Below are 26,745 nucleotides of genomic sequence, written 5' to 3' on the forward strand. Positions count from 1 at the left end.
CTCAAGTCTGAAATAACCACCAGGGTTTATAGCAACACGCAAGGAGTGAATGCAAGTTAGAGAGAGAGAATATGTGTGTGTGATAGAGGTGAGGTGGCTGGCTTGACTTACGGCTTTTGGTTTAAATGGTGGCTGAACTTCTTTGTTCTCCAGCTTCTCCCAATCCATGTAACGGAAAAAGCCGTGTTCCCTGATGTCTCGCTCACCCTCGGGACCGCAGCCCAGACGCTTGCCTGGGTGTTTGGTCATCAACTGAAACAGAGAGGACAACATAACGGTGAGAGGACCACTGGTATTTAGTATGGCTGTCAATCGATAAAAAATTCTAAATAAATGCATAATACACAGAATAATGAATCAAGTTAATCACAATTAATAGCATATCATCTATATTTTCGGACAACAGATTTGCCTTACATTACAGGATGAGCAATATTAGTTTCCACGTTGTTACAGAATTTATGTATAATTTTTTCATGAATATATTGTAAATAATATACAAGTGTACACTACATTAATGTGTCACACTAAGAACCCAAATATTAAGTTTAAAATACAGCCAGGGTGCCTGCTTGCCATACTTCAGTAGTGTTTGCTCAATCATTTTCTTTTATGGGTCAAAAATGCATTAACATTCCTGGAGGGGGTAAAACTAAATCCACAGAAAAATGAGAATGTCATTACATTTATTTTTTTTTAAGGTCAAATAATTTTTACTTTGCCGTTTCAGCACAACTTCCTCCGCACACCCCTTTCTCTCTCTTTTTCCCCTTCACCAACAGCTGTTTTATTCCCCAGCAGAACATGCTATGTTGAATATAACAAAATCGTTTGGCTATTTTATTCCAGTGAGTGACTTTAGCGTGTGTAGGAGAGATTAGGCGAGGGGAAAAGCTCAACAACTCGCCGCTTTTTCTTCAGCGCCTCAGTGCGCATGAAAAATTGATGGCAGCAGAGAAAGTCTTCCAGGCTTTTGTAAGGCATAGGTGGAGGTGGTGGAGGAGGGGGGAGATGAAGGTCTCCGCTGACTCTGAGCCTTAACCCTCACTGTATCAGGAAAGGACTTGTCTGCCCTGGCAAACCCTGACCCTCCATGCCTTCTGGCACCTGATGGCGCTTGCAAAGAGCTGTGTGCTCCACTGCCCTCTGAAGCTTTGTCATCATTGTCATCATTAATGTGTACAGCACAGGCCATCTATCTATCCACCTACCCATTCATTCATCCATCCATTCATCATATCTAATTATCTATGTTCCTTCCATCTGTCTGTTTATCCGTCCATCCATCCATCCATCCATCAATTTCAGCATGTTTCTGTTTCTGTACAGCTGACTGCTCATATTTCACAGCTGTCCTGCTCTGAACGTCAGCGCTTCAGTGTAATCTGACAGCATGATTCAGGAGAGGCTCTAGAGGCCGAACGGAGCCAAAAACACAAGTGACCTGCAGCATCGGAGTCAAGTCAATTGCTTTATCTCTCCCTCCTGACCCTCTTCAGCTCACTACACACAAGTGTGGCAGGAGTGCTCTTCAGAGAATTCAGCACTGATGCTCTTAAACTTTAACTCGGAGTTAGTGGCGGTGGCTTGGTTGGCTACATGAAAGACAGACAGCCATAGACACCTATGGGAATTCATGCCTCATCACTGTCCTGTCAAACAAACCTAAGATGATTCATGACCGCAGGGTGAATCTTAAAATAAATGTTTATTGAACTTCCATGGCTATTCTGGGGGGTAGGAGACTTTTTAGAGTAAACCATTCGGGTGCTCATACTTGTTGCAATAACCAATCAAACATCCTTGTTGCTAGGTAACACATAATGATGCGTGTATAAAACTCCAGTCGGTGTCATTAAATGCACACCAATAAAATATTATAAATCTACAAAATCTGCAAACAACTATCCCAAAAAATATGGTTTTACTTATTATTTTTTTTAGATGGAAAAACTGGAAGTTTTTTTTTATTGCATTATTGGACGCAAGGTGCATTCTCCTCACTTGAGAATGTGAATGATGTAAATGGCAGATTCCAGCAGTGTCTTCTACTTAATGAGGCAAACTCAATAAACAGCACAAATAAAAAGACAAAAGATCTGTCTCCTCTTTTAAATTAGCTACGTGCACCATGTTCTACACTCAGATGGCTTGACAGATGGTTTGAGATACCATTGCACTGTTAGTGTATGGTTACAGGCTCTTACACAATAAAGCATATGCAAAGAGAAAGAGGAAAGGAGACGGAGAAAGAAAGTGAGCGAGAGTCTGTGTGCGAGCTCTAGATTGGCCTTAGTCATGGGGTATCAGTCTGTATCAGGCGTGCGTCCCAAGCCTCTCTCGGTGGTGTGCTGGGCTGTGTTCCATATCAAAGAACCACAGCATCCCACTTTAATCCTCCCATATCAGAGCTGTACACTCCATCAACACTGATAATACTCTTCAATTAGCACTCAGAGCACCGCAGTAGCACATATCTGCTGTTACTGCTGCTGCACGAGCACTTCCTGCAGTACGCCATCCTCTGCCTCTGTCAGCTTCATTAAACGAGTCCTTAAACGCATCCAGCAGCTTTCAGCTTCTTTAGCATCCTCAGATGCTGTGTTTCAAAATGCAGTGAGCTTTTTATCTGTACTTGCCAAAATGTGCAGTGATGGTCCCATAGCATAATTATGGTCTGAACCTTTATGCACTAACAGACACTTTTATCTTTGCATTGCATTCAAACACATTTTATCAGTGAATTACCTGGGAATTGAACTCAAGGCATTGGTGTTACTATGCCATTCTCTACTGTCTCAAGTAGAGGAACACTTGTTTTTCTTCATTTGGGATTAGGAATTTGTTTTTAGTTTTTTTTAAAGAAATGTATACTTTTGTTCATCAAGAATTAAATTAGGATTACATTGATCAAAAGTTACAGAGCACATATAATATTGTCAATATTATGATATAATGTTACAAACGATTTCAAATAAATGCTGTTCTTTTGAACTTTCATCAAAGAATCCTGATAAAATTGTCAGAAATGTTTCCACAAAATATAAAAAAAATTGAAATTAAATTGAATTGAAAAAAATAACTGTTTTCTACACTGATAACGATAATAAATGTTTCTTAAGCATCAAATCAGCATATCAGAATGATTTCTGAAGGATCATGTGACACTGAAGACTGGAGTAATGGCTGCTGAAAATTCAAAAGAATAAATTATATTTTAAAATACATTACAATAGAAAGTGGTTCTTATGAATTGTAACAATATTACTGTTTTTATGGTAATTTTGATCCAATGAATACTTAATGAGTATCAAGACATTCTTTAAAAAACAATAAAACATTCTTACCGAACCCACATTTTATAGTGTATACAATGGTAATAAATGTTCACGGAATTAATTTGCCATTTAAGACTGTCGTGGTATTACCATGGTACCTTGGTAAGCTATTTCTTAGCAAGAGAATGTCCAAATGAAATATCAAACGATAGCAACCTTTTGACTCTCCTTGCTACGGTCTTCAAGATATGAGCCATTACTTTTGTGTATGTCACTCAGAAAAAAACATCAACTTTAGTGAGGCAAAAATGCCCTCAGGGCTTAAAGGGTTAATACACTCACTGTGCTGTTCTCTGCAATCTGTCGATGCAAGCGTCACAAATGAATATTGCCTCAGCTGATGTTCTGAGCATAAAAGCCTACATCCCCTAAAACTAAAACCCCAGGCTCTACAGAAGCGAAGGGGAGGATTTCTTCTGCTTTTTTATGGCAGAATAAGGCATCAACATTTTGATTACGACAGGTTCAATTTATCCATCTGTCCTCTGAAAGTCACAAGGCCAGACTAAATTAATCATTCAATTACTGTGCTGGAAGAACGATTGATCCGCTTGGTTAAGGGAAATACCTCATTTATATTGCATGGCTCCATTGTCGCTTTCCCGGCAGGGCGGGTGGCAGCGCCCCTCGCCTAAAGCCGTGCCGTCCAAACTTACAGGATTTTCCAATCGGTCTTAAATGCCAAGAATTCATTTAGTATTCCTGCTCTATTTTAGGAGATTGTTGAGGAAAGAGGCCTCCAGGATCTGACACACTTCCTGAACTGCAGAATTAAGCTATCAGAGAAGTTTTGCAAGCACTTACAGCAGATCTTATGAGACTGAACTCATCAAGACAATGAGCTCTGCAGACAAACTGAGGAGAAGACAGAGGCAGGATAAGTCAAGCAGAAGGGACGAGGGTCTATATCTATTTTGGAAAATAGATCAAAAACGAAAGGATGGAGAAAAGAGAGGCAGGAGGAGGGAACAGAGGGAGGAGGGGAAGGGGGCTTTTGTGTATCATGCTTTACCCAGCAGCATGCTGCATTTTCATGAAGCCAGTCAAAGAGGGTTAGCATTCAGATTCTAAACACAGAGGGTTGATTTATTATTTAATGTTCACATTAGCATGAATGTATTAGTGTGCAGGTCCCTCTGGATACACCTGCTCTCACATCTCTCTATATTCCAGAACTGGTTGTCCTCCCAATAACAAAGATTTCCATTGTCCTAACTTTAACAAAGTGGGTCACCAGGCAGCATGCTAGCTAGAAGAGCATCAAAGTCCAGCGAAAACTGACTTGTCACATTTCAACCCAAAATCAAATGGGAAAAAGTCAAATTAAATTATGCTTTCTGTACAATTTCTATGGGTTGAGACTTTATTTGCATGCCAAATCTAGCAGCTTTATTGTACATATATATTACTGTAGTCGTCCTCTGTAATACTGGTAATTACACATATATTACACATATATCTACGTAATGCTTTAGCACAATGTTACGCAGCACAACAAATACTCCCATGATGTATAAACAATGTACTGTATATTTGAAATAATGTATATTTTTTTCATTATGTGAACTTGGGCAATAAAACACTTAAAAATGCAATTATTTGTTTTGTTTTTTTGCATCATGGTAATGAAAACAGGGAAACTGACAATAACGCCACAATGCAAAAGAAAATCTTTAACTTTAAAATGATGTGATCACAAAAGCCTGTTTCTTTTCATTTTAAGATATTATTTTCATTATAAAGTACAGATTCAAATTAGTAATAATTATTATTCTACGCCTCCCATGATATGCTCTCACGCTCCACACACAATCCGCTTGCATCCATTCATGTGCTGGGTTGAGATGAAGAGGTGATCCCGCCTGGTAGTGTGATTTATATAGTGTTCTTTCTAATCATATATGGGGTCATATAATCACCCAGCAGACCCAGACACTTTTACTCTGAGTACTGGCAACATGTCAGGAGCGCCGGAATGCACTAAAAAGTGCAGGTACTCTAAAGGCTAAGTAACGGCCCACTGCAAGCACAGAGTATGGGTGTGTGTATTGTAGGAGCTAGACTTGTATGATAGTATGAAGTATGAAGTGTGACAAATAGTAGTGGTTTCCCAATTTTTAGGGGAATATTTACACCCCTACCCCTTGACACTCAAGGGACAAGGCGAAGGTGTAGGTGAAGGGGTATAAAATAGAATTGGGATTGGGCCTAAGAATGTAACCCACGCACAAGCCTGGCTTTCATTCTTCTACAAAGCTTTTTTCTCCCGTTCTCAGAAGCCATATGCTCCACTCTGGCACAGCAGTGACAAGTAGAAAGAACAGAAACATGCAAAGAATAAGCAAATAAAAGACAGCTCCCTTTCAAGCCCTTTTTTAGGGAATACATTATACTATTGACTAAGATGCCCCAGTCATTCTGCGGCTTTTGTCTTGTTTTGCTATGGCAAAAAAAAAAAAAAACACATACAAACAAACAAACTCTAAAAAAAACATTCATCCATTCAAAACCAGCCTAGCCATGCTCCAGTAAAAGCTGGCAACTAACAGTGCTGAGCTCCTGGGTCCTGCACACAGCCAGGAGTCATTGGCATTCCAACTAAGTGCTGTCTAAGGCCGTGTGTTTGTGTGTTTTTATCTGCAGGAGAGAAGATCTCTCAAATAAAGAATAAAATCATGTGTACGCGCTGCTTCTCTTCCCAGCACTCGAGTCTGAAGCAGTACTGCCCTCGTTATAACAAAAGACAGAGTGAATGGAAGATAGACATGGAGAGAGCCTTTTTAAAAGAGCCTTTACGTCATTATTGATAGGATAGGTCAGAGGCTGTGGTATTTTTTCAAAGCTGCTGAGAGCAAACTGCAATGACCACTGCTGTTCCTTTTTTTTACTTTTTACTTTTTTCATTGGAAGCCACTTACAGTAGCTCAGGACAAGTAATGATTTGTTAGCATGACCCTGTTGGTAGGTGTTATAAATACACCATTTTGCTGCATCTTTCTCTCCTTAAAAGGCGGCATGTTTTCTGATAAAATAAAACTAATGCCAGTCCCAATGGTAATGATTTTTTATGTTTTTGAAAGAAGTCTGTTTTACTTTCCAATGATGCATTTATTTGCTCAAAATACAATAAATATGCTACTGAAATGCTATAACAATGTTACAACAATTTAAAATAAATATTTTCTATGTTGAAATATTTGAAAATATAATTGGTTCCTGGTATGGCAAAGCTGAATTTTCCGTCTTCAGTGTCACATGATCTTTCAGAAATCACTATAATATGTTGATTTGCTGTTCAAGAGTTTTTTTTACTCTCAAAACACAGTCTTATATAAGCATTTTTAATCTTAAAAAGATACTTTAAAGTCTTTAAAGTGTTCATAGATTTTTTTCTTTTGTTTTTTAGCCTACATTTGGCCAAAATCTAGAAAAGATGATGCTGTCTTGGATGTGACTAAGCGCGGGGGGTTAAGATAAGCTACCAGATTTTTTGAGTAAAAAAACCATTGTACTTTATTATTATTATTAGCCTATTATAACCAAAGAAAATTGTAAAAAAAAAAAAAAAAAAAAAAAAAAAAAAACATTATTAACTGGTATTTCTTCTTCTCAAACAGTTTTGAAACTGTAATAATGCAGAGGAACACAGGAACAGAAATGCTGAAAAATCGATTCTCCAAAAAAAAAGTGATTTCAAGCCCTGAACATTATTGAATGATAATCATCATCATCATCATAACCAAATTGTGTTTGACATGTTCTTGCAGTATGAGACAGGATGGACATTGTTTGAGGAATGTGATGTATACTGGTTGCTCACCCCTTTGCAGATAGCCACAGCTTCCTTGGACATGGATTTAGGATAGGACACATGGTGCTCCATGATGGACTGAAACAGCTCATCCTCATCCTCACCATCAAATGGGGGCTTTGGAAAGAGATAAAGAGAGAAGAGGCCGAGAACATGAGAGGACGATGCTGTTTGGTCGACAACATTAACATGGATTATATCTCATTTGCTTGCAATTTTCCTATTTGTATCCCTTTAACAGGACATTTGAAAGTCATCAACATGAAACTGCCTTTTGTTTAAGTCTTGTTTGTTTAGCGGAGACTAGAAAAGAGAATTACAACTTCCTTTTGTCATGATAGCTCAGCAGTAACAGTCCCCACTGGAAACAATTCAGACTTTTTTTTTTCTCCAGCGTTCAATGCTTGAGTTGTTTCAGAATGATTCATAAATAATTGACTGAGCCCGATAGGCATGAAATACTTGCCGTTCGTCTCGGGAGATTTGCAGAACGTAATTAATAAAAACTGACCTTGAGATAGCAAGAGGTGATTTACTGCAAGCAGCAGAGAGGAAATGAAACGGAGCGAATGAGAGAAGGCACAAACCCCTGACTTGGGCCTTCTTGATCTGGGTTATAATAATTCTTACCTGCCCAGCCAGCATCTCATAGAGCAGAACTCCAAAAGCCCACCAGTCCACTGACTTCCCATAAGGCTGGTAAGCGATGATCTGAAACAGACACATTCATGGGTGAGACTCCAAGGAAAACTGTAAATATTAATATCAATCCAAACGTGCACTCTGTCAAAAGTTCCAAAAATGTTTATAGTGTTTTCAAAATGTGTTACAAGGTTTTTTATGTACTGTACAGACACAATACGAAACAAGCAGTTTGAAGACTTGATGAACTCAAATTCCTTCACTCTTACAGTATGTTGTGTCTTGGATTAGGAGTGTGTTGTTGATATGAATCCATCTTGGAGCAGTACCATCTGGTGTTCGGAGAGATGAGCGTGAGGTATCTAATTAATGTAACTCTCTACTGCATGAGTAGACACTGCCTCTGGGTAACAAACCCATTTTCTCCATTACTAACTCATGATGTATATGAGCTAGCAATACAATGGTTAATACTGAATGGATGACTTTTAATAAAACAATATTTATGTTATGTAAGGTTAGATGAACTTAAATCAGTCTATGTGGATATGTGTGAGACCGTGTGCAGGGACAGTAGTGAAAGTCCTGGTAGATGTGCAAACGTCCACTAATCTCCGGTCTCATCCAACACTTGAGCACTCAGAACCCTTTTGGAGCACTCACCTCAGGGGCGATGTAGTCAGGGGTCCCACAGAAGGTCTTGGTGGTGATTCCTTCAACCATGTTCTCCTTGCACATGCCAAAGTCAGCAATTTTGATATGACCCTCCACGTCCAACATGACGTTATCCAACTTTAGATCTCTGATGTACAAAGATTTGAGAGGAGTCGGTGGAGAACACGAACAAGCAAGAACAAGGAACAACTGTGAGAAGAGAGGCTTTCATGGCCAATGATGTGCGAGTATGTATTAAAAAAGAAAAATAAATGAATAAAAATGTTTTCAATCTGAAAAGCTATTTAATCATCTTTCTCAAGTTGTGAAACTAGTCCAGCAATGCAGACCAAATAGCCAAAAAGAAAAGTGTTTAAATCATTGAAATATTCACTTGCTCTTTTTATTTCGCCAGCAAAATCATCCCAAGAACACCTCATTATACTGGCAAACCCTAGCAGCTTCATAAAGAGAAGCACAGATGAGCTTGATGAAGGAGAAAAAAAGTGATATGTAAAGAATGAGTGCTCTCTGTTTGTATGGTGGAAAAATGTGGTGGAGGATTACAGGCCACCATCCAGGTGCTCACTCGCTACACTGGTACAATTGAAAAAATAAAAAAATGTCATTATGTAATGCAAGGAAACACAAGACAATACAATACACTTTACTTTTTTTAAAAGTTGCATGTCATGTTTAATTAATCACAGCACAAGATGTCTAATGTTTTTTGTGCACTAAAAAATTCTGGAAAGACTTATTGTATTGTCAATGTTTCAACTGGCTGAATGATCGTCTCTCAGTTAAACAACAGTACAATAAATTGAACGGACAGTACTTCCATCCCTCAAGGCCTTTTTTTTTTTTTTCAGATTGCATCAAACTGAATACAGCATCGACTAAGTTCAATTGCTCTGTGTAAGCAAGTGTGTTTTGGTGTGTGTTGCTCTGGAAGCAAATTGTCTAATATCACAGCACCTCTAAAGACCCTTGTGGTTGCCATATTGAGCAGTCAATTGTTATCATGAAGACTCTTCTCACTTGTGTGATTGAAATGTTAGTTGCTGTCTGTGCTTCACTCACCTGTATATAATACCTTTCAAATGCAGGAAGAACAAGCCTATGGCAATTTCTGCAGCATAGAACCTAAACACACACACACATTCGAATCAATATGAACATCTGAGCACAGGAAATGAATCCATTTAGTTGGTTTTCTTGGACAATCTTCATGGCCAGAAGTCTGGGCCAGGTGGTCATTACCAAAAAATCTTATCAGCGTGTCGACTGTCCAGTCAGTCCTGACTGTCCACTGATTGTTGCAGACATCTGTCTAACAAATAATATAACAATCTGATAGAGGTGTGTTTTCTGCTGAGAGCCTGGAAACTGAAGCAAAGAGAGATAAAGCAAACCAGATATCTGTTATTAATACAAGCATGCAGTAATCTTTTATTTATCAGGTGGCGTGTTTGTCTGTTCTATATTTTAGAGTAACATTTGAAGAGAATTAGCATTCGTGTTGAATGACTAATGCAGCTGGGGGTGGAGCAGGAAACCGAGTCAGATTATATCAAAAGAGAACTTCTGTTTCCAGGCCACAGCGGCTACCAGCCTCTGGATATCACCATTCAGAGAGAGAGAACGATTTAGGTGATTTCACTCAACATTTGCAACACTTTCACATAAATTCAGCACAAACCATTCACTAACAACCTGCAATCAGGCACTAAAGACACTGGAACAGTGTTGTATATCAGTTAGTATATCAATTACTTCACTGTCATTCTTTTCAAACATGCTTCCTTTCTTTGGGGGTCTCTTAAATGCCACCTAAAGATATCAGTTATCAATTTATTAGTTAAAAAAAATATTAAAAATGATTAATGCATTATTTTAATGTTACATTTAAGATTTTAATCATGCATTATATAAAGAGGTCAAAATGGCAATTGATGTATTAAATGTACTTTTTTGATACACTAAACATTTTAAATAAACAGCTGTACGCATATTTGCTAATTTGAAAAGCGGTTATTTTTATATTATGATCAGGGCCGTAACTGGGGTTTTGGGAGGCCCCGGTGAAGGCTGTACCAGTGGGCCATGTTTGAAACGGTGTAATTTGTATGTTCGTTCTGTTTATTTATTTGTGCTGTTTGCACAATGTTTACGTTTTTTCAAGTTTGTAGGTGTCCAGGTACAGAAACTGAATAATACAGTGTAATATAGCACTGCATAGTCTTCGCTTTAAAAATGTTATATACAATCAAACCAAAATGTATCTAGACATTTCTCACAGTTTATTTGCTATAGTTTAGAAAATGATAATAAAATAGAACAAGACAAGAACAGGACAAGAACTCAGAGTTAAACTGTCAGAACAAACTAATCTTGATAATGTCAGATAACTTTGATAAAAAGGTTTGTAATGGATTACAATCAACCAAAACATCAGACAAATGTTAGTCTGACAATATTTTCACAACTATCAATACTTTGTTGACCAATTACCAAACAATGCTTAATTTGGTTCAGTCTGTGTTGTGTAAAGGTTGCATTTGCAATTCAGGAAAAAAACACGTAAGCAAAACATGCTGAGGTCAAAGTGTCTGAATAATTTTTTGTCCCAATAGTTTTTTTTTTTTATTCACTATTAGAACACTGTATGAAGTGTTCTAATAGTTATAGTGTCCTGCAGCTTAAAAAAAAAATCAAAAATTATATCTGCTGTCTGAATAATTGTTGGTTTGACTGTGGATTAATTCTTGTTAAAACTACAAAGTAATTCAGTCAAGAGCAGTGAGTGATTTTCTTTCTTTCAATTTCTTGAATTTGGATTAACATTACAGCAGCTAGTAGCTAAATTAGGCATGGTCACTTTAAGAGACACTGAATGCATCAAATATCCCACTAAACACTGGACGTTGAATAAACGTGCAGATCATGTCTATAATAGGTCCGTCAGTCCATGACCATTTCTGAACAACTATTCGATGTCCCAACTAGGTCCACTATTTGGACATCCAACTATGACCTAACTTGGACGTCATCTTGACATTCAACATTTGGCCTTTGAACTGGGTAATTTTTGGACGTCATTTGGACGTCTATAAAAGGTGCAGGAAATTTACATGATTACTATGTAATTTTTTTTATAGGGCCTATCAACATGACTACATGAAGAGTTAAGATGCAAAAGCCTCTTAGTGTCATCTGAAATTTTCTTCTAGAATGATCATTTTTATCAAGCTTGTATATTTAAGTTCAATAATAAGTGAAAGTACTCTACTATACAGGCTTTATAAAAATGTATAAAATTATAGTTCAGAAAATAGTTTCATGGTAGCATGTATTAGGCCTATCCTCCTTATTTCTAATTTAAAAAGAACCAACAGCAGCTAAAGGACAGGCAAGGACAACTATCTATCAAGGGCTTTGGATTTCAACCAAAGAGACAAAAACAGTCAACATCACTCTGATTGGTCGAGGCAGCACATCATCATAACCCAAGCAGTAAATGCCACTCTGATTGGACGAGGCAGCACATCATCATAAACCAAGTAGTAAATGCCACTCTGATTGGACGAGGCAAAACGATGCATTTCGATGAATTTCGCGCGAGTGTTCAATCATTGCAAAATGGCAGCACAGCTTTTCAGCCTGCATCACTGGTGAATTTATTTTTTAGTAAAGAAGAAAATGGTGATACTGAATTGTGATTTTTTCTGTTGTTATATCTGTAGTGTTGTATGTAGTCCCATGTTTCCAGAGTGTGCAGGACATGTTTTCTTGGCCAGTTCATTTTCCTGTAGCTTTGTTTGACTAACAGCTAGTTAAATAACTGGAGATGCATACGAAGGTGTAATGCATTTCCTGTTGAAACTAGAAGTTGAGGCAAAACTACAGGAAAATTTACTGGCACAGAAAACATGTCCTCCACCCTCTGGAAACATGGGACCACGGTTATAGAAGTTATAAAAACGACGTCCAAAATAAGTTTAAATTTGATGTTGAAAAGACATCCACAAACGACCACATTTGGACTATAAATAGCCCTTACATGGAGGTCCCACAGACGTCAACATTAGACGTGCGAAAGACATTGAAAAAAGACGTTGCCTGGCGTTACAAAACAATCCCTTCAATGGACCGAATATGCACGTTCAAAAATTACATGAAAAAGATGTCACTCCGACATCACATTGCGCAGTGGGATAATAAACATCAGATTTTTTTCTCAACTGTTTACTTTCACCTAAGACATAACGATAGTTTTTTTTAACATACTTTCCAAGATGGGTATTTTGACATATTTTGTATGTTTTTGTCAGTACAAGAGCAAAAAGAGCTTTCGTGACGACACACAGTAGTGGTCTGTCAGCTGACCTGATTGTTTTTTTAGGCTGGCCTCAGCCAGACGGTTGAGATCACCGGTGGCCCCCTTCAGCCGTGGGCCGCTATAATTATCACCACCTTTCACCCTACTAGCGACAATTACTATAATTGTTTCATTCAACTTCACTTTAAATATTTTAAATGCACAGTTATAAACGTCTATTTATTTGTCAGTTTTAAGTGGTTACTTTTATAATAATTACAGTTTTTTGTTTATTACATAAAACGATGTTTACATCATTTTGAAATAAACAGTTGTTAATACTGTACATATCTTTATTTGTCAGTTTTAAAAGGTAATAGTTTAATTTTAATTACTGTATGTTACATTCAACAACTTTTTAAAACATTAAATAGTTTTAAATTAAAAATAACTTAATTTACATTTTTATTTCTTGAATTAAAACATTGATAATTGATTTCTTTCTTAAATTTTTAAGCAGTATTCACAATACTCCATACATTTCTATGTAAATCAGGTTCATTCACAAAACTCAGCAATTGTCTGCCACATTTAACACTGTGTTATTACCATCTGTGCTAATAGTCACTAAATGGCTTCTCGTTTAAGACGAGACGTTTGTGTACATTGTGTGCATAGCAAATTATGGCTATACTTGCATATACTGAGAAAACAAGGGAGGAGGTGCAAAGTAACAAGAAAATAATAATTGTCTTTTAGAATCAATACAACTGAATCTCATTATATCATAATACAAGCAAATCCTGAAGCACTGTGTTCCATAACCATTGTGGACTTTTGCATCTGGAAACCTGGATCTATTCCATCACCAACAGCTACAAAGTGCTGCAACTGTTCCACATCCTCCTCCCTGGCACTGGGCGCTCATAATCAACCTGACCTTTGAACTGCACTGAGCTCCATACCCAACACAATGACAACACTGCACTCCTCCACAGAGACAGGCTAATTCTTTATGATAAAGGGCAGACAGCAAGCTGAAAGCAGAGCAAATAGACATGAAGCTTGTTAGATGTGGAAACCGAGTGTGGTTTTGAGAGGAGATTACCGCAAAGGTCAGCTCAGTCATCTACTGCCAAAGAGCCGCCCATACAGAGATCACCCTCAAACGCCTGTCTGTTTGCTGATAGTTCTTTCTTTCTTTCTTCAAATTAGTTACAGGGTGGCTCACAGGAATTTCAGCTTGGATGTGATCACTTTACTGAACTCAGGCATCAGACTATGTCAGACAGTCACTTGTAACGTGCTTTGTGAATGCAAAATGAAGTCTGAGTTCACTTTATTAGTAAGAGAACAAGTCTTATTTTAAATGCAAAAAAATATATAAAAAATACAATAATAATAATTATATGAATTCTATATATCCTCGTATTCATCTGCCTCAACTCAATACCTCATCAAACAACAGGGAGGAGAGATGAATAGATGAATAAAGTGCTACAGGGAAGACTTATTCTTGTAGGCCAAAGACACCGAAATGAGTTAGCATTTTAGCACTTCCAGGTGCATTGTCCCAAAAGTCAACAGGTTTTTAAAATCTATTTATGTTTAAATGCTTGAAGTACAGTCTGTGGTCTGTGGCTAGGTTGCAAAAAACTTTATTAACATAACATTTAATTTTCAAGAAGTGCTTGGTTGGCCTACAGAAATATGACATCACTGCAGCACTCTATAGAGCTGCAGAAATACTGCAAAAAAAAAAAAAAGAAGTGTGAAAGAGAAAGTTAGAGATGGGCGAAACAGGTTGACCTGGCCTTCGTACACCTAATTATGAATTATGCTGAGTAGACAGCTCATATCTCCAACAGGAGGGCACTGAGGAAGAGGAAGAGAAAAAGCATCAGCAGCAGCAACAGTGGGTCAAACTACTTTGAGGTCACTTTGAAGTGACAACACAGCACAGCGGGAAACTCTTTCTGCCCTACGAAATGTCCCTCCTTTCCACCCATCATCCAATTGGTTAATAACAAGGAGAGCACCTGTTCATTCTACAGAGTGTGTTAGCTGGATAAATTCAACCACATTCACATTACACGAACTGACACGCATTGGTGAGCTCATCATGAACCAATCAATGTGCTCATCGATGAACTAATCGGTGAGCTCATGGTGAAATAATCAGCTAACTGATTGAAAGCTTGTCTGTGAGTTCAACTGTGTCAGTAACATTAGCCATTCATCTGATTTTGTATTGATGAATCTGAAAATGCCACATCTTTGCAGTGTGGCCACTATGCAGAGACAAAGATGAGAGCTGTACTCACACAGCATGGGGTTCCTTAAACTTGCCGACCTGCTGGATATGATACATGAGATCCCCACCACTGATGTATTCCATGACAAAGTACAGGCGGTCCTGTAGATACACAGAGACAGGAGGGTAAGAGACAAACACAGGAGAGGTGAGAAAAAAATGACAGAGTAAGACGGTTGAAGTCGCTTGCAACACAGAGCCGTTCTAGAAGTTTATTTAAGTTTATTTTATTACTGTGGGGTCAAATGAGTGTAAAATAAATTTTGGAATAAAATAGGACGGAATAGTTTAGTACCAATTCAATTACGGTTTCTTAATGATTTCTTTAGTACAACAGAACGGTTTATTTTGAATTGGACATGACAAAAGTAATATACGGCAATTCAATTGTGGGGGAAGTCGTGGCCTAATGGTTAGAGGTTCGGACTAGCAATTGAAGGGTTGTGAGTTCAAGTCTCGGGCCGGCAGGAGTTGTAGGTGGGGGGAGTGCATGTACAGTGCTCTCCGCTCTCAATACCATGACTTAGGTGCCCTTGAGCAACGCACCGAATCCCCAGGCGCCGAAGCATAAATGGCTGCCCACTGCTCTGTGTGTGTGTACACTGCTGTGTGTGTGCACTTTGGATGGGTTAAAGCAGAGCACGAATTCTGGGTATGGGTCACCATACTTGGCTGTATGTCACGTCACTTTTTTCACTTTCAGCAACTGCTGAGCATTCTATTTGTGGTTGACTAAAAATCTGATCTGTCATAAATCACCCAGGAACTGGATTTCACTTAATGTTTTTTATTCACTCAAATATGACATATAGAAGTCATTGATTTGGGCATGTTGTATCTTTTGGGTTCATTAAAAAAAGAGTCAACTCAAAGGAGTCATTCATTTGGGAGTTTGACAGAACATGTCTGTTTCAGTGAAAATACAAATTCAGGAAACAGACTACAACAGACAAGTTGTATATTTTTTACCCGCTGCAAGAATATTTACTTTTAGTGACACAACTCTATATTACATTTTTAACATCCACACACACACACACACACATGTGCACATCCACACACTAATACACAAAACAAATCCCAGGGCCAAAATCCAAAGATCAAAACACGCTGGACGTCTTCATATCTGCAAGTTTCAGCCACATTTTCCCTGGGCTCCATTTTATTGCCTTTCTTCCGGTAATGATGAGGCTTATTTTGCATCAGTTGCGGGTAGTGTAATTTCCTGCAGTAGTGGTGGTGGTGATGTGTGTGTGTGTGTGTGTGATGGTCAGGGGTATTAGAGTCAGGGAGGATTAAGAGACTGAAAGTGATGAAGAGTGTGAGGGGGAGACGGACTGCTATGCAGCAGTGCTTAAAGGAGGTCCCATCACTGTCAGGCAGGAAAGAGTCTTTACCTCACTCCACTACACACCAACTACCTAAAGCCCTACGACTTCAACACATCAGCATACACACACACACACACACACATATGACTAACTCCCCATTATAGGCGTGAGGATAATCTACATGACTGCAGCTGTTTGGCTGTCAAATACCTCCTGTGACTGATCCCCCTCCATAAAGAAATCCCCTCCCAACACCCCACTCGAATATCTTGGAGCTAACCAGGCTTTATTTGCATTTAACGAATGCACGAGCGAAGGAGGAGATGATTTAGTGACGTAGCTTCGTTTGAGATCCAATGCATTTCCAGAAAAATCAGGCATAAGAGCTTCGGCTGTGTGACGTCACAACCTTTTCCTCCCCCGGAGACTCCTCGGTTTCTGACTCGGTCCTCTCTATCCTTTAACTCTCACTTCCTGTCTCGATTTCTCCATCTCTCGCTATCTTGCTGTCGGTGACAGGGGCTCATGCGGTGCTCAGTAGGATGTTGAGAGATGGCGATGCTGCCTGTCACAGATCTGCTGTGGCCACCTATGAGTGTGTGGCGCGCTGCCCCCCGTGAGCATGTCACATTCCCATGACCACACACACACACACACACACACACACAAATCAATGTTGTCAATGTACGAATGACTGCAGTCTCTAAGCTGCTTGTGGGGGATGGGGAGGGATGAATTCAAGTGTGTGTCTGTGTGTGAGTTTGTATGTGTGTTTGGTCATGTGCTACAGTTAAAAGAACACAAAGTGACATGAGCCCAGGCTTAAGCTTATGTCAGAGGATATACATTGAGAAGAGAGGAGCAAAAAGAGATGAGTTGAGAAGAAAAAGTGAGGTGACAAGATGCGTTGAATGAAGAACAGGAGAAGAGACGAGATGAGATTAAATGAGATGAGACAAGATGAGGATGAAGAAAGGAGAGGAGATAATATGAGATATGAGAAGAAGATAAAAGCAGATTAGAGGAGAACAGAAGAGGAGAGAAGGGAGAAAAGAAAAGATGACAAGGAGAGGAGAGCAAAAGAGATGACATGAGAAAAAAAGAGGCGAGATTCGTCTACATGAAACATGGAGTGAAGATCAAAATAAACAACATGAAATGAGAAGAGAGCGGCAAAGGCAAAGAGCAGAGAAATTAAGAGGAGGGAATGAGGTAAGAAGAGCAATAGAGATGACATGAGATGAAAGAAGGTGAGATGAATCTATGACATGAAATGAGATGACAGCAGAAGAGACAAGACGAGACGAGGTGAGAAGAGATGAGACAAGAAGCTGCAGTACCATGGTCTGAAAGCAGGAGTGCAGCTGAGTGAGGAAGGGTGGTTTTCCTGCCAAGGCCAACACTCGCTTCTCCACCATAGTGCATTCTACATCATCATCCTGGATCACCACGTCCTTCTTCAGGATCTTTATGGCAAACAGATCATCACCTCCCTTTCTCTCGGCCAGCATCACCTAAAAAAAAACAGATTGAGAGAGAGAGAGAGAGAGAAAGAGAGCGTGAATGTTTCAGGGATGTTCACAGTTATGTAACAAAACACACAATTGAAGCATTTGAGTGAACTAGCAGGAGGAGATGAGCAAAGCAACACTGTAACACATCACATGAGCTTCATTTATTAGCAGAAGATAGACTGGCCTTTGACTGTGGATTAAGACAGTAGCGTTTACACTCATTCTTCGCATGTTTAGGGCATGTTAGGCCAGAGAAGATAGCTGCAGTTGAGGCACAGATGATATAAAAGACAAAGAGAAATGATGGACAGAAGAGATGAAGCTCTCGCACACACGTGAAGACAATAAGGCGCAGATCTGAGAGTGGCACAACGGCATGGTGAAGCAAATCTTGAGTGACGGGAGGGCAGATTTTAATTATGCTCATTTTTAGTATTGAGCCTGAAGGCGCATGTACTACAGAGAAAAGACAACCAGAGAGAGAGGGATAAAAATGGAAGAAAAAGAGAGAGAGAGAGTTCAAAGAGTAGAGTAAAAAGACTGCACTGAGTCAAAGAGCAATAGAACTGGAGGAAGATTAAATAAATAAGTGAAAGATTAATATCATAAACATAAAAAAGTATAACTATATATATATATATATATATATATATATATATATATATATATATATATATATATATATAATTATAACACAATTTATTTAACATACATTTTTATGACAATTAAAAGAAAAATAAATAAATAAATAAATTCAAACATAACTATAATCACAGGTATAATTCCACTTAACACAGAACAGTCAAGCCATTCAAAAACATTTCCAGTAATATTGAAACATCTGTTAAAACATCTGTTACCATACAAACATAGATGACCTAGATGAATGAAATTAAACGCTGATTTCAATCAATACCATTTAAAGGAAAACAAATACAACACTTTAAGCTTTGAGTTTTGCACGGTAGTGCTCGACTTACTACAGTATATTACATCCATATGCAAATGAAGTTTTTTTTTTTTCAGTAGCATGACAGTAGTGCAACCATTTTCAAAACTGTGTCTCTTTTCCAATAACAAGCTACTTTTTTCAATTAATGGCAGCGTAGCACGACAAGGGAGTAAACAAACACGCTCTTCTAAAATATCCTCTCTCTCTCTCTCTCTCTCATATATAAATATATCTAGTGCCAGAAAATCTGATTCTTTGCAGTGAATTTGTTCATGTAAATAAACCAATTAAAAAAAATTATTAACCAATTTGAGCTCCCATGTGGCGTTTTAGGATGTTTTTATATATACTGTACATCAATTTGATGTTTTTCAGGTTGTGGAAAGAGTAGCTTTACTGTAGCATAACTATTTACATATGTGTATCTTGTAGTTTTGGTAGCTACAGATTCAAATGAGCTCCTCAACACTTATGCGTGTGTGTGTGATGAATTTAAACCCAATCCAATATGCCTGACACAGCCACAGTACTTCTTGTCACCAAACCAATAGCGCTTCATCAGTGTGTGAAGCATTTCTCAAATACCCTCCCTCATTCTGCGGCAAGGTCACAGAGAAAAACCTGACGGAGGAAAACTAATGCTTGAAGAAACTTTATGGACATTCTGGCTCTGCCATTTAGCTTTCTCTTGAAAATAAATGCACATATTGAAATGAGCAGAGTTATTTCAGTGTAAAGACAGCCCCAGATGGACATCTTGTGACTGGCAATGGGAAAAGAGAAGCGATTCACTTCAACATTACAGAGGACACCATCTGGTCCTTTACACCCTAACACACACACACACACACACACACTACTCTGGCAGAATAGCAAGCAGGTCATATCCATTCCAACGCATTCATTACCGTTGCATACCTGTTTAGAAAAACTCACATCGAACCCAAGATACACGACTGCACACAGTGCTCCAAAGTCTCAAGGACATTGTCAGTAAGTGCAGCCACACAAAAGTATCTGCTGGGCCCTGGATGAGAACTGCTCTAGGACCAGCATATTCAAGGACAGATACTGATCAATGATCATGTCTCAAACTGTGAGGTCTGCTTCGAACTCATAATCCCAACTGGACTGAAAGTGCACATCTGTCAGCTTTTGAAGCTCCCTCTGCTGAAGGCTCATCATCATGGAATCTACAGTCTTTTTGACAACACGCCATTTTTTTTAATCACTGAGAGCAATATCAACACTGCCAATCCCCCATTTACTATTCTAAAATATATATTTTTAACATATTAAAATATATTTTCATAGGATCTTGGTCTTTTTTCCAATAAAAGTACCTCAACATCGCTAAAAACAAGAAAAAAATACCTGAGAAGCAAAACTACGTAAGATATTAAGATGATAAAGGGATAGTTTTGGGTGAGCTATCCCTTTAAGTTAAAATTTCCTTAGTAAATTGTAAAATCTTCTTTTTTTAAAGTGAAAATATAACAGAAGTAACAACAACAAGTAATGACATTTTGATTAAACATTACAACCACACAAATTATTTTAAATGATGAAGCATGAATGGATGAAGCATTCACAATAAATTCTATAGCATGTATTTAGAAAACAGTTTTTTTAATGCTTTCTTTTAACCTCACTTACTTTTTTTTATCTCTAAAAAAACTCTGCCAATCGTAAGGCTTCTCTTTTAAAGTTTTCATGTTCATTTTCAGTTAAAATTTAACAATTAATTATGATTCAGTGAGGGAGTCAGAAATGACGATTCACTGACTGATGGAGTCTGATTCAAACTGATAACTGACAGGCAAGTTTAAGGCGGTTTCTTTAATATTTTTGACTGCTTCATTAGAAAGAACTGCGTCTTTTTTCGTTTTTTCCTTAAATCAGACATCACAGCTTGTGCTATGCTTACTGTTGCCTACATCGGAATGAGGCAAGAAATCAAGGTCTTAATATCATATGAAGATAAGATAATAAATCCATTTTGATTAATTTGAGAAAAAAAATTGTTTCCTTTACCAGAAGGCAAGAAGAGATAAACACTATTTTCTGTTTCAAACTCTCACATAGACGGTTTAGGCTATAAAAACATACAAAATTTAAATCCTGGTTTTGATTTTCAAAGATTTATTATAAAATTTTATTATTATTTTTACCAAAATGCAATTACAGCAACAAAATAAAATGTAATCATGAACAAGAACATGAGCAACAATATCACATTAAACCACAGAAATTACAAAATGATATTTCTCTTACATTCAGCTTCCAGAAGAGCATTCATCTTTGCCATGTTACATTCATTTAGTTGACAAGTGCTATGTGCTGTATTAACAAAAAACATAAATGGCATTAATAAAAACACTAACACTGACAAGCCATGCAATATCAGTGATCTACGGCTCTGTCTATTAAATTAATCTGAATAATTTCCATCTGAAAGCACGTGATGGAGATTTACCGGTACTATTAATCAAAGAACTGGCTTTGCTGACTATATGCGCATGACAATCACATGTAATTTATCGTGCAGCCCTTGTTTGCTGATCACAAAGTACAAAGTAGTCGAGAAAAACTAGGATGCAGGGTGTATTCAGAGTGCCACCATTACTGTCTAGAGTGCATGGAATGGTGCTCTGTGATTGGTTGAGAGGATATATCGCATTCTGCAAAAAAGGCAGACTGGCGTTTGTCGTGGTTTTAAAAATTTTAAACTGACTTTTCAATACTGACCAGATATAATACTGATTTTGGCGGAAACTCATATGATGCTGCTAAAAATAATATTATCTGGTGTAATAAAATGTGTTTATCTAGTTTAAGGTAAAAAAAAAAAAAAACACGTTATTTTCCACATAATGTACATTATTGTTTCTCCTCAATGCCCCGCCTTCTGACACACGTAGATTTTTACAAAGCTCTGGTCTGCTCTGATTGGGCAGCTATCCAGTGTGTTGTTATTGGCCGAATACCTCAAGCGTGTGATGGAAATGTTACGGCCCATAACATATTGTGATGCCCTGTCCAGCCGGAGCGACAAGACATAAACAAACAAACAAACAAACAAAAAACATTATAAATGTGATATAAACATGATTTCTAGTCGTGTCCTCTTTTGGAAGGCCAAACAAAGTAGTTTCGTTTTCTCAATGAAACAGCATCACACAACACGACCTTGAGTAAGCAGAGGCAGCTGGCCTTGAGAACGCGTGGGCGGCAGATTCTACGAATGACCGTAGATGCAAATCTTCCCACACAGTGATGTAGACATGTGGGGGTGTGTTTGAATGAGCCATTTTAGCGGGGTGTGGATGAGTCTTAACTTTTATAAAAAATATCTCTTTGAATTTGAGAAAGGAAAAAATTGAAATCGCATCATATTACCCCTTTAAAATGGTTTAAATTGCATTTTGGAACCAAACTCTTCATTTGCTTAAGGATCTGTCAAAATTTTCACTGGAAAAAAAATACCCATTAAATCACTATTTGTTTTCAGAATGCAAGTTCTGGCAGACTTCAGCACGGACCTTGCTCTCTGAACACAAATCTATGAGCCTGCAGAGAACCTCAGAGTCACGCACAGACATTTGTTTGGTAGCCTCTGAGAATGAAGATGCAGCACCGAAATGGACAGGTCAGTCTGTCAGATGCAACAGTGAGGCTGACATTTCATTTGTGGTGATGTGGACGACATCAAACAGTCTTGGCTAATGATGCTGACAGAGGTCTAGCACTACACCTCAACATATCAATATCATTTTAAAATCCTGTTGCCATGGCAACTGGCAGCAACTGGAACATGAGCCCACTCACCCTCCTATTTCCCCTCTCTCTGTCTTTTAGCCTGCGCTCCAGTAATCTTAGTTGTTTAGAGTGACCTCACGGCGAGACTACCTGCTGCTTCAAGCACCAGTGAGGGAAAGAACAGGGCGAGAGTTACCTTTCCAAAGCTGCCCTTGCCCAACACCATGAGAAAATTGAAGTCGGACAGTTTCATGCGGTCCCGGTTGCCATTGCTGTCAAATTTGGAGATGGTGTTGGAGGAAGAGCCTTCTATTTTGCTGGGACCAATTTTAGCTCTCTGTAGGGAAAGAGCAAAAGGAGACAGTAAGCTGGTGTTAGAGCGGGGTCAGAGACAACACAGACACGTTTGTTTATCTAGCACTCTGGCGACTTTTATTTGACTGAGCTAATGATATTTTATTAAATCCTACTCCAAAAACCAACATTACAGAAACCTACACTCTCAGACAAAAAGAGAAAAAAAGTATAGAAGCTGTCCCCGGGGCAGTGCCCTTTGAAAAGGCATGAATGTGTACCATTTAGGTACCCCTTGACGGTAAATAAGGTACAGAGGTGTACTTTTCGAAAGAGTATTGCCCCTGTGAAAGCTTTAGTATTTTTTTTTTCTGAGAGTGTAGAGACACACCAATATTAAATTTCTGGCTTGCATTCTTTGCAATAAGCTGATAATTATTTTCATGCTATGGCTGTAAACAGATAAAGGACAATATTAGAAATACTATAATATACTGTCTAAATAAACACAATGACTACTTAAAAGCAAGTTAATTTAGGCATCACAACTTTACAATATTCAGTATGAGAAATGAATATTGATTTTGATTATATTTAATAGTGTTAATCTTGAATATAAGCCAATAACTAATAAAATATACTATTAATTCCTAAAATATAAATGCATTAAAAAAAGACCAACATTTTTTATATATGTTGGTATATAATACTAATAAAATAAAAATATTTAATATTGGCCTACTGTGGTACACATATTGCACCAATTTGTACATAAAAAGTATTTTTGGGTTCACGGATTCAGTTAACAAATCATTACAAGTTGTATATACACATACTGTATATTGTACAGAAACTTGTTAGCATTTTTAGATTTTCATCAAGACATTTACTGTTTATTAAAAGCTAAGCACATTCTCCATGACTCAAGCTAATGGCTTTCATTTTTAGTCTTTAACTAGCTGACAGCGACAACTAAGCCTCAACATTACTGCAGCATATGCACTTGTGAAATAAGCTTCAAACTTTGAAATCTAGCCGTCTTGTCTTCATATATGCACACAGGTGGATGCTGCACACTGGTGGTGGATGAGGAGATACCCCCTGACACTGTAAAGCACTTCGAGTGCCTAGAAAAGTGCTATATAAATGTAAATAATAATAATAATTATTATTACTTTCTTAAAGTTTGAGAGAGCAGCAATAAGGAAAGACCAATGGAATAGTGAAAGAGCAAAAGGGTGCAAGTATACAGTGGGGAATTGGAAAGCATGAGCAAATACAAACATAACTGCTCCATATGTATACCCAACCACCATTACATCTATATTTCTAGTCTTTTTCTTATTTTCCGCCGATCGTTTAATGGTCTACAAAATGAAGGTGATTTCAGGGTTTACTATCCTTGTGGGGACAGTTATGCCACAGCCTGACATGACTGACATCTATTGTTTGTTTCTCTCTGTTGGTTGCTGAATTTCTTAAGCAGGTCCATTCATCACATCCCTGCTAAATCAGTCAAAAACACGGTTCAGCAAGCGTTGGGTAAACCTGTCATCCAGACTGCAGATTAAGCCATTTTTGGCTATTGTGTGCATGTGTGGAAAAGACAGCATGTGTCTATAATACAAAGAGAAACATTAAATATGTTTTTGGCAGCATTTGTAAAACAGCTCTAAAGTGTTTGTTAGACACAGAGGAAGTGGGTGTGTGTCGGTTAAACTGTGGCAGTTTGTGTGTGTGTATCTCTCGCTCTCTCTAGGTGAACGTTTAGTTTCTGGCAAGCATCTCACTGCCCAAGCTGGCATGCTACCGAATAACAGACGGCCTGTGTAAATGTCTGTGGTTCCTTCTGTATTAAGTGTGTGTGCGGTCACAGGGCACAGTCATTAGGCCCCGTCGGCTGCAAACTGAGGGGAAGTGTCCTGCCGATTTTCCTTGTTCACCAACATTCTCCTTCACAGTCCACTGAGAACTGATCCATTATCTACAGCTGTGAGCCAATCACACCTACAGCAGCCTAGCAACAGGTCACACATGCACGCGCACACACACACACACACACACACACACAGTCTCACACACACAAATGCACTAAAAGCTTTTCTCATTCACGAGACATATAAACACAGCGCTTGGGCTGACACACAAAACACAACAAGGATTACAAGACTCCGGACTTATTTAGCTTTTTATGCACTGCAGACACTGTTTTAACTGGTATCTCTCTTATTTAATTCAGATATCTGTTTTATAAAAAATGGTTTTTTATTTAAATATCTATGTATGTTTTTACCTAACATTATTATTACATTATTATAAGTTGTAGATGTAATAAGAATAGCTCACCTCTCTTTTAAATATCTGCTCTGCTTGAATATATATATATTCTGTTTATATATATATATATATATATATATATATATATATATATTCTGTTTATATATATATATATATATATATATATATATATATATATATATATATATATATATATATATATATAAAATAAATTTCTTTAAATATCTGCCATTTTAAATATTTATCTAAATATCTATTATTTGTATAAATATGTATTTAAATATGTCTATGTTTTATTAGAATATTCATTTAAAATAGGGCTTTATATGAGTGATTTATTTAAATAAAGTGATACATATCAAATATGTATTTTCTGTAAATAAGGTTGCTTTGACATCTACATTGCAGAGACCAGTGGAATTTCAAACAACCAAAAAGTCCACAAAATTATTGACAATTATTGAAAATAATTAAACTGTCAGTAATAAAAACAAAGGGTTAATAACAATAGAATAAAAATATACAAATGAAACAAACTGTGCTTTAATGTTTATTTTATGCAAGTCTCAAGCAGTTTACAGCCTACTACAGAAATGAATAATCAAATTTAAAATAAAACAGCAGTCTTCACTGTAAGAATTAAACTTTTTTTGTTTCTTAAAGCTACAAAATTCCTTCACTCAAGAGCAGTGTGTGATTATTTATCTTTTGTTGTTTGATTAATAAGCACACAGTCGCAGCAGGAAAAAAGCCCGCTGTTACTGTAAGAGCCGCACGGATCCAAATGACCATAACACACGTATTTTCATTCTCAACTCTTTACATTCATTTATTACATGACCGACGAAGGTATACACGATTAATCACTAAGCACAGCATTTTGACACATTTTTGTGTGTATTTGAGCTAAAAGAAGACTTTACATGTCTGTGTTCCGTTCCGTCAAGCGCATATCTCTATTCCTGAGGAGCAACGAAAGTTTTCTTTCATGCTTTTAAAAACATGAATAAATATACTTTTATAAATAAAGCATGTCCCATTATGCAAATGTCACATAACATGATTTTACTGATTTGCACGGGAAACTGGTCTTTTATGGAGGAACGAAAGCGCAGCGCTGCAAAAAGGGGGCGGAATGGGGCGCAATAATCGCTTTATCAGCCCTTATTTGCAACATATCGGTTTCTTTTCTTTTTTTATATATATTAGCTTTATATCCATTTTTATTCAAATATCTGTATATGTTATAACAATTTTTGTTAAAAATCTATTATTTAAATTAATAAATAATTTGTTTATTTATTTATTTATTTTTACATAATTAGTGAATATAAAATAAAATGTGATTTTTCACCTTTAAAGAGATACTCCACCCAAAATGAACATTTCTGTCTCTCGACATCACCTTAGTGCCATTTTGTAGAATATCCGCTGAATGCAAGCAGCTTACACAAAGTATTGTTGTTGCTTTAAAACGTTACATTTGAACCACTGATGGCAGATGGACTATTCTGACG

At 37.6% G+C, this 26,745-nt stretch overlaps 1 protein-coding gene across 2 annotated transcripts in view; it reads right to left on the reverse strand.

Annotated features, from left to right (window-relative positions):
- LOC113044866 (protein kinase C beta type-like) overlaps positions 1 to 26,745 on the reverse strand; it is a 109,870-nt gene that overhangs the window by 20,059 nt on the left and 63,066 nt on the right. For both annotated transcript variants that reach the window (XM_026204992.1, XM_026204991.1), the window contains exons 9-16: positions 22,833 to 22,973; positions 17,752 to 17,925; positions 15,091 to 15,182; positions 9,529 to 9,591; positions 8,455 to 8,593; positions 7,780 to 7,860; positions 7,159 to 7,266; positions 112 to 252 (exon numbers count right to left, since the gene is read on the reverse strand). In XM_026204992.1, the coding sequence (XP_026060777.1) occupies positions 112 to 252; positions 7,159 to 7,266; positions 7,780 to 7,860; positions 8,455 to 8,593; positions 9,529 to 9,591; positions 15,091 to 15,182; positions 17,752 to 17,925; positions 22,833 to 22,973 (939 nt within the window). The remainder of the gene's footprint in view (positions 1 to 111; positions 253 to 7,158; positions 7,267 to 7,779; positions 7,861 to 8,454; positions 8,594 to 9,528; positions 9,592 to 15,090; positions 15,183 to 17,751; positions 17,926 to 22,832; positions 22,974 to 26,745) is intronic.

The sequence above is a fragment of the Carassius auratus genome, chromosome 3 (assembly GCF_003368295.1).
Source record: "Carassius auratus strain Wakin chromosome 3, ASM336829v1, whole genome shotgun sequence".
NCBI lineage: Eukaryota > Metazoa > Chordata > Actinopteri > Cypriniformes > Cyprinidae > Carassius > Carassius auratus.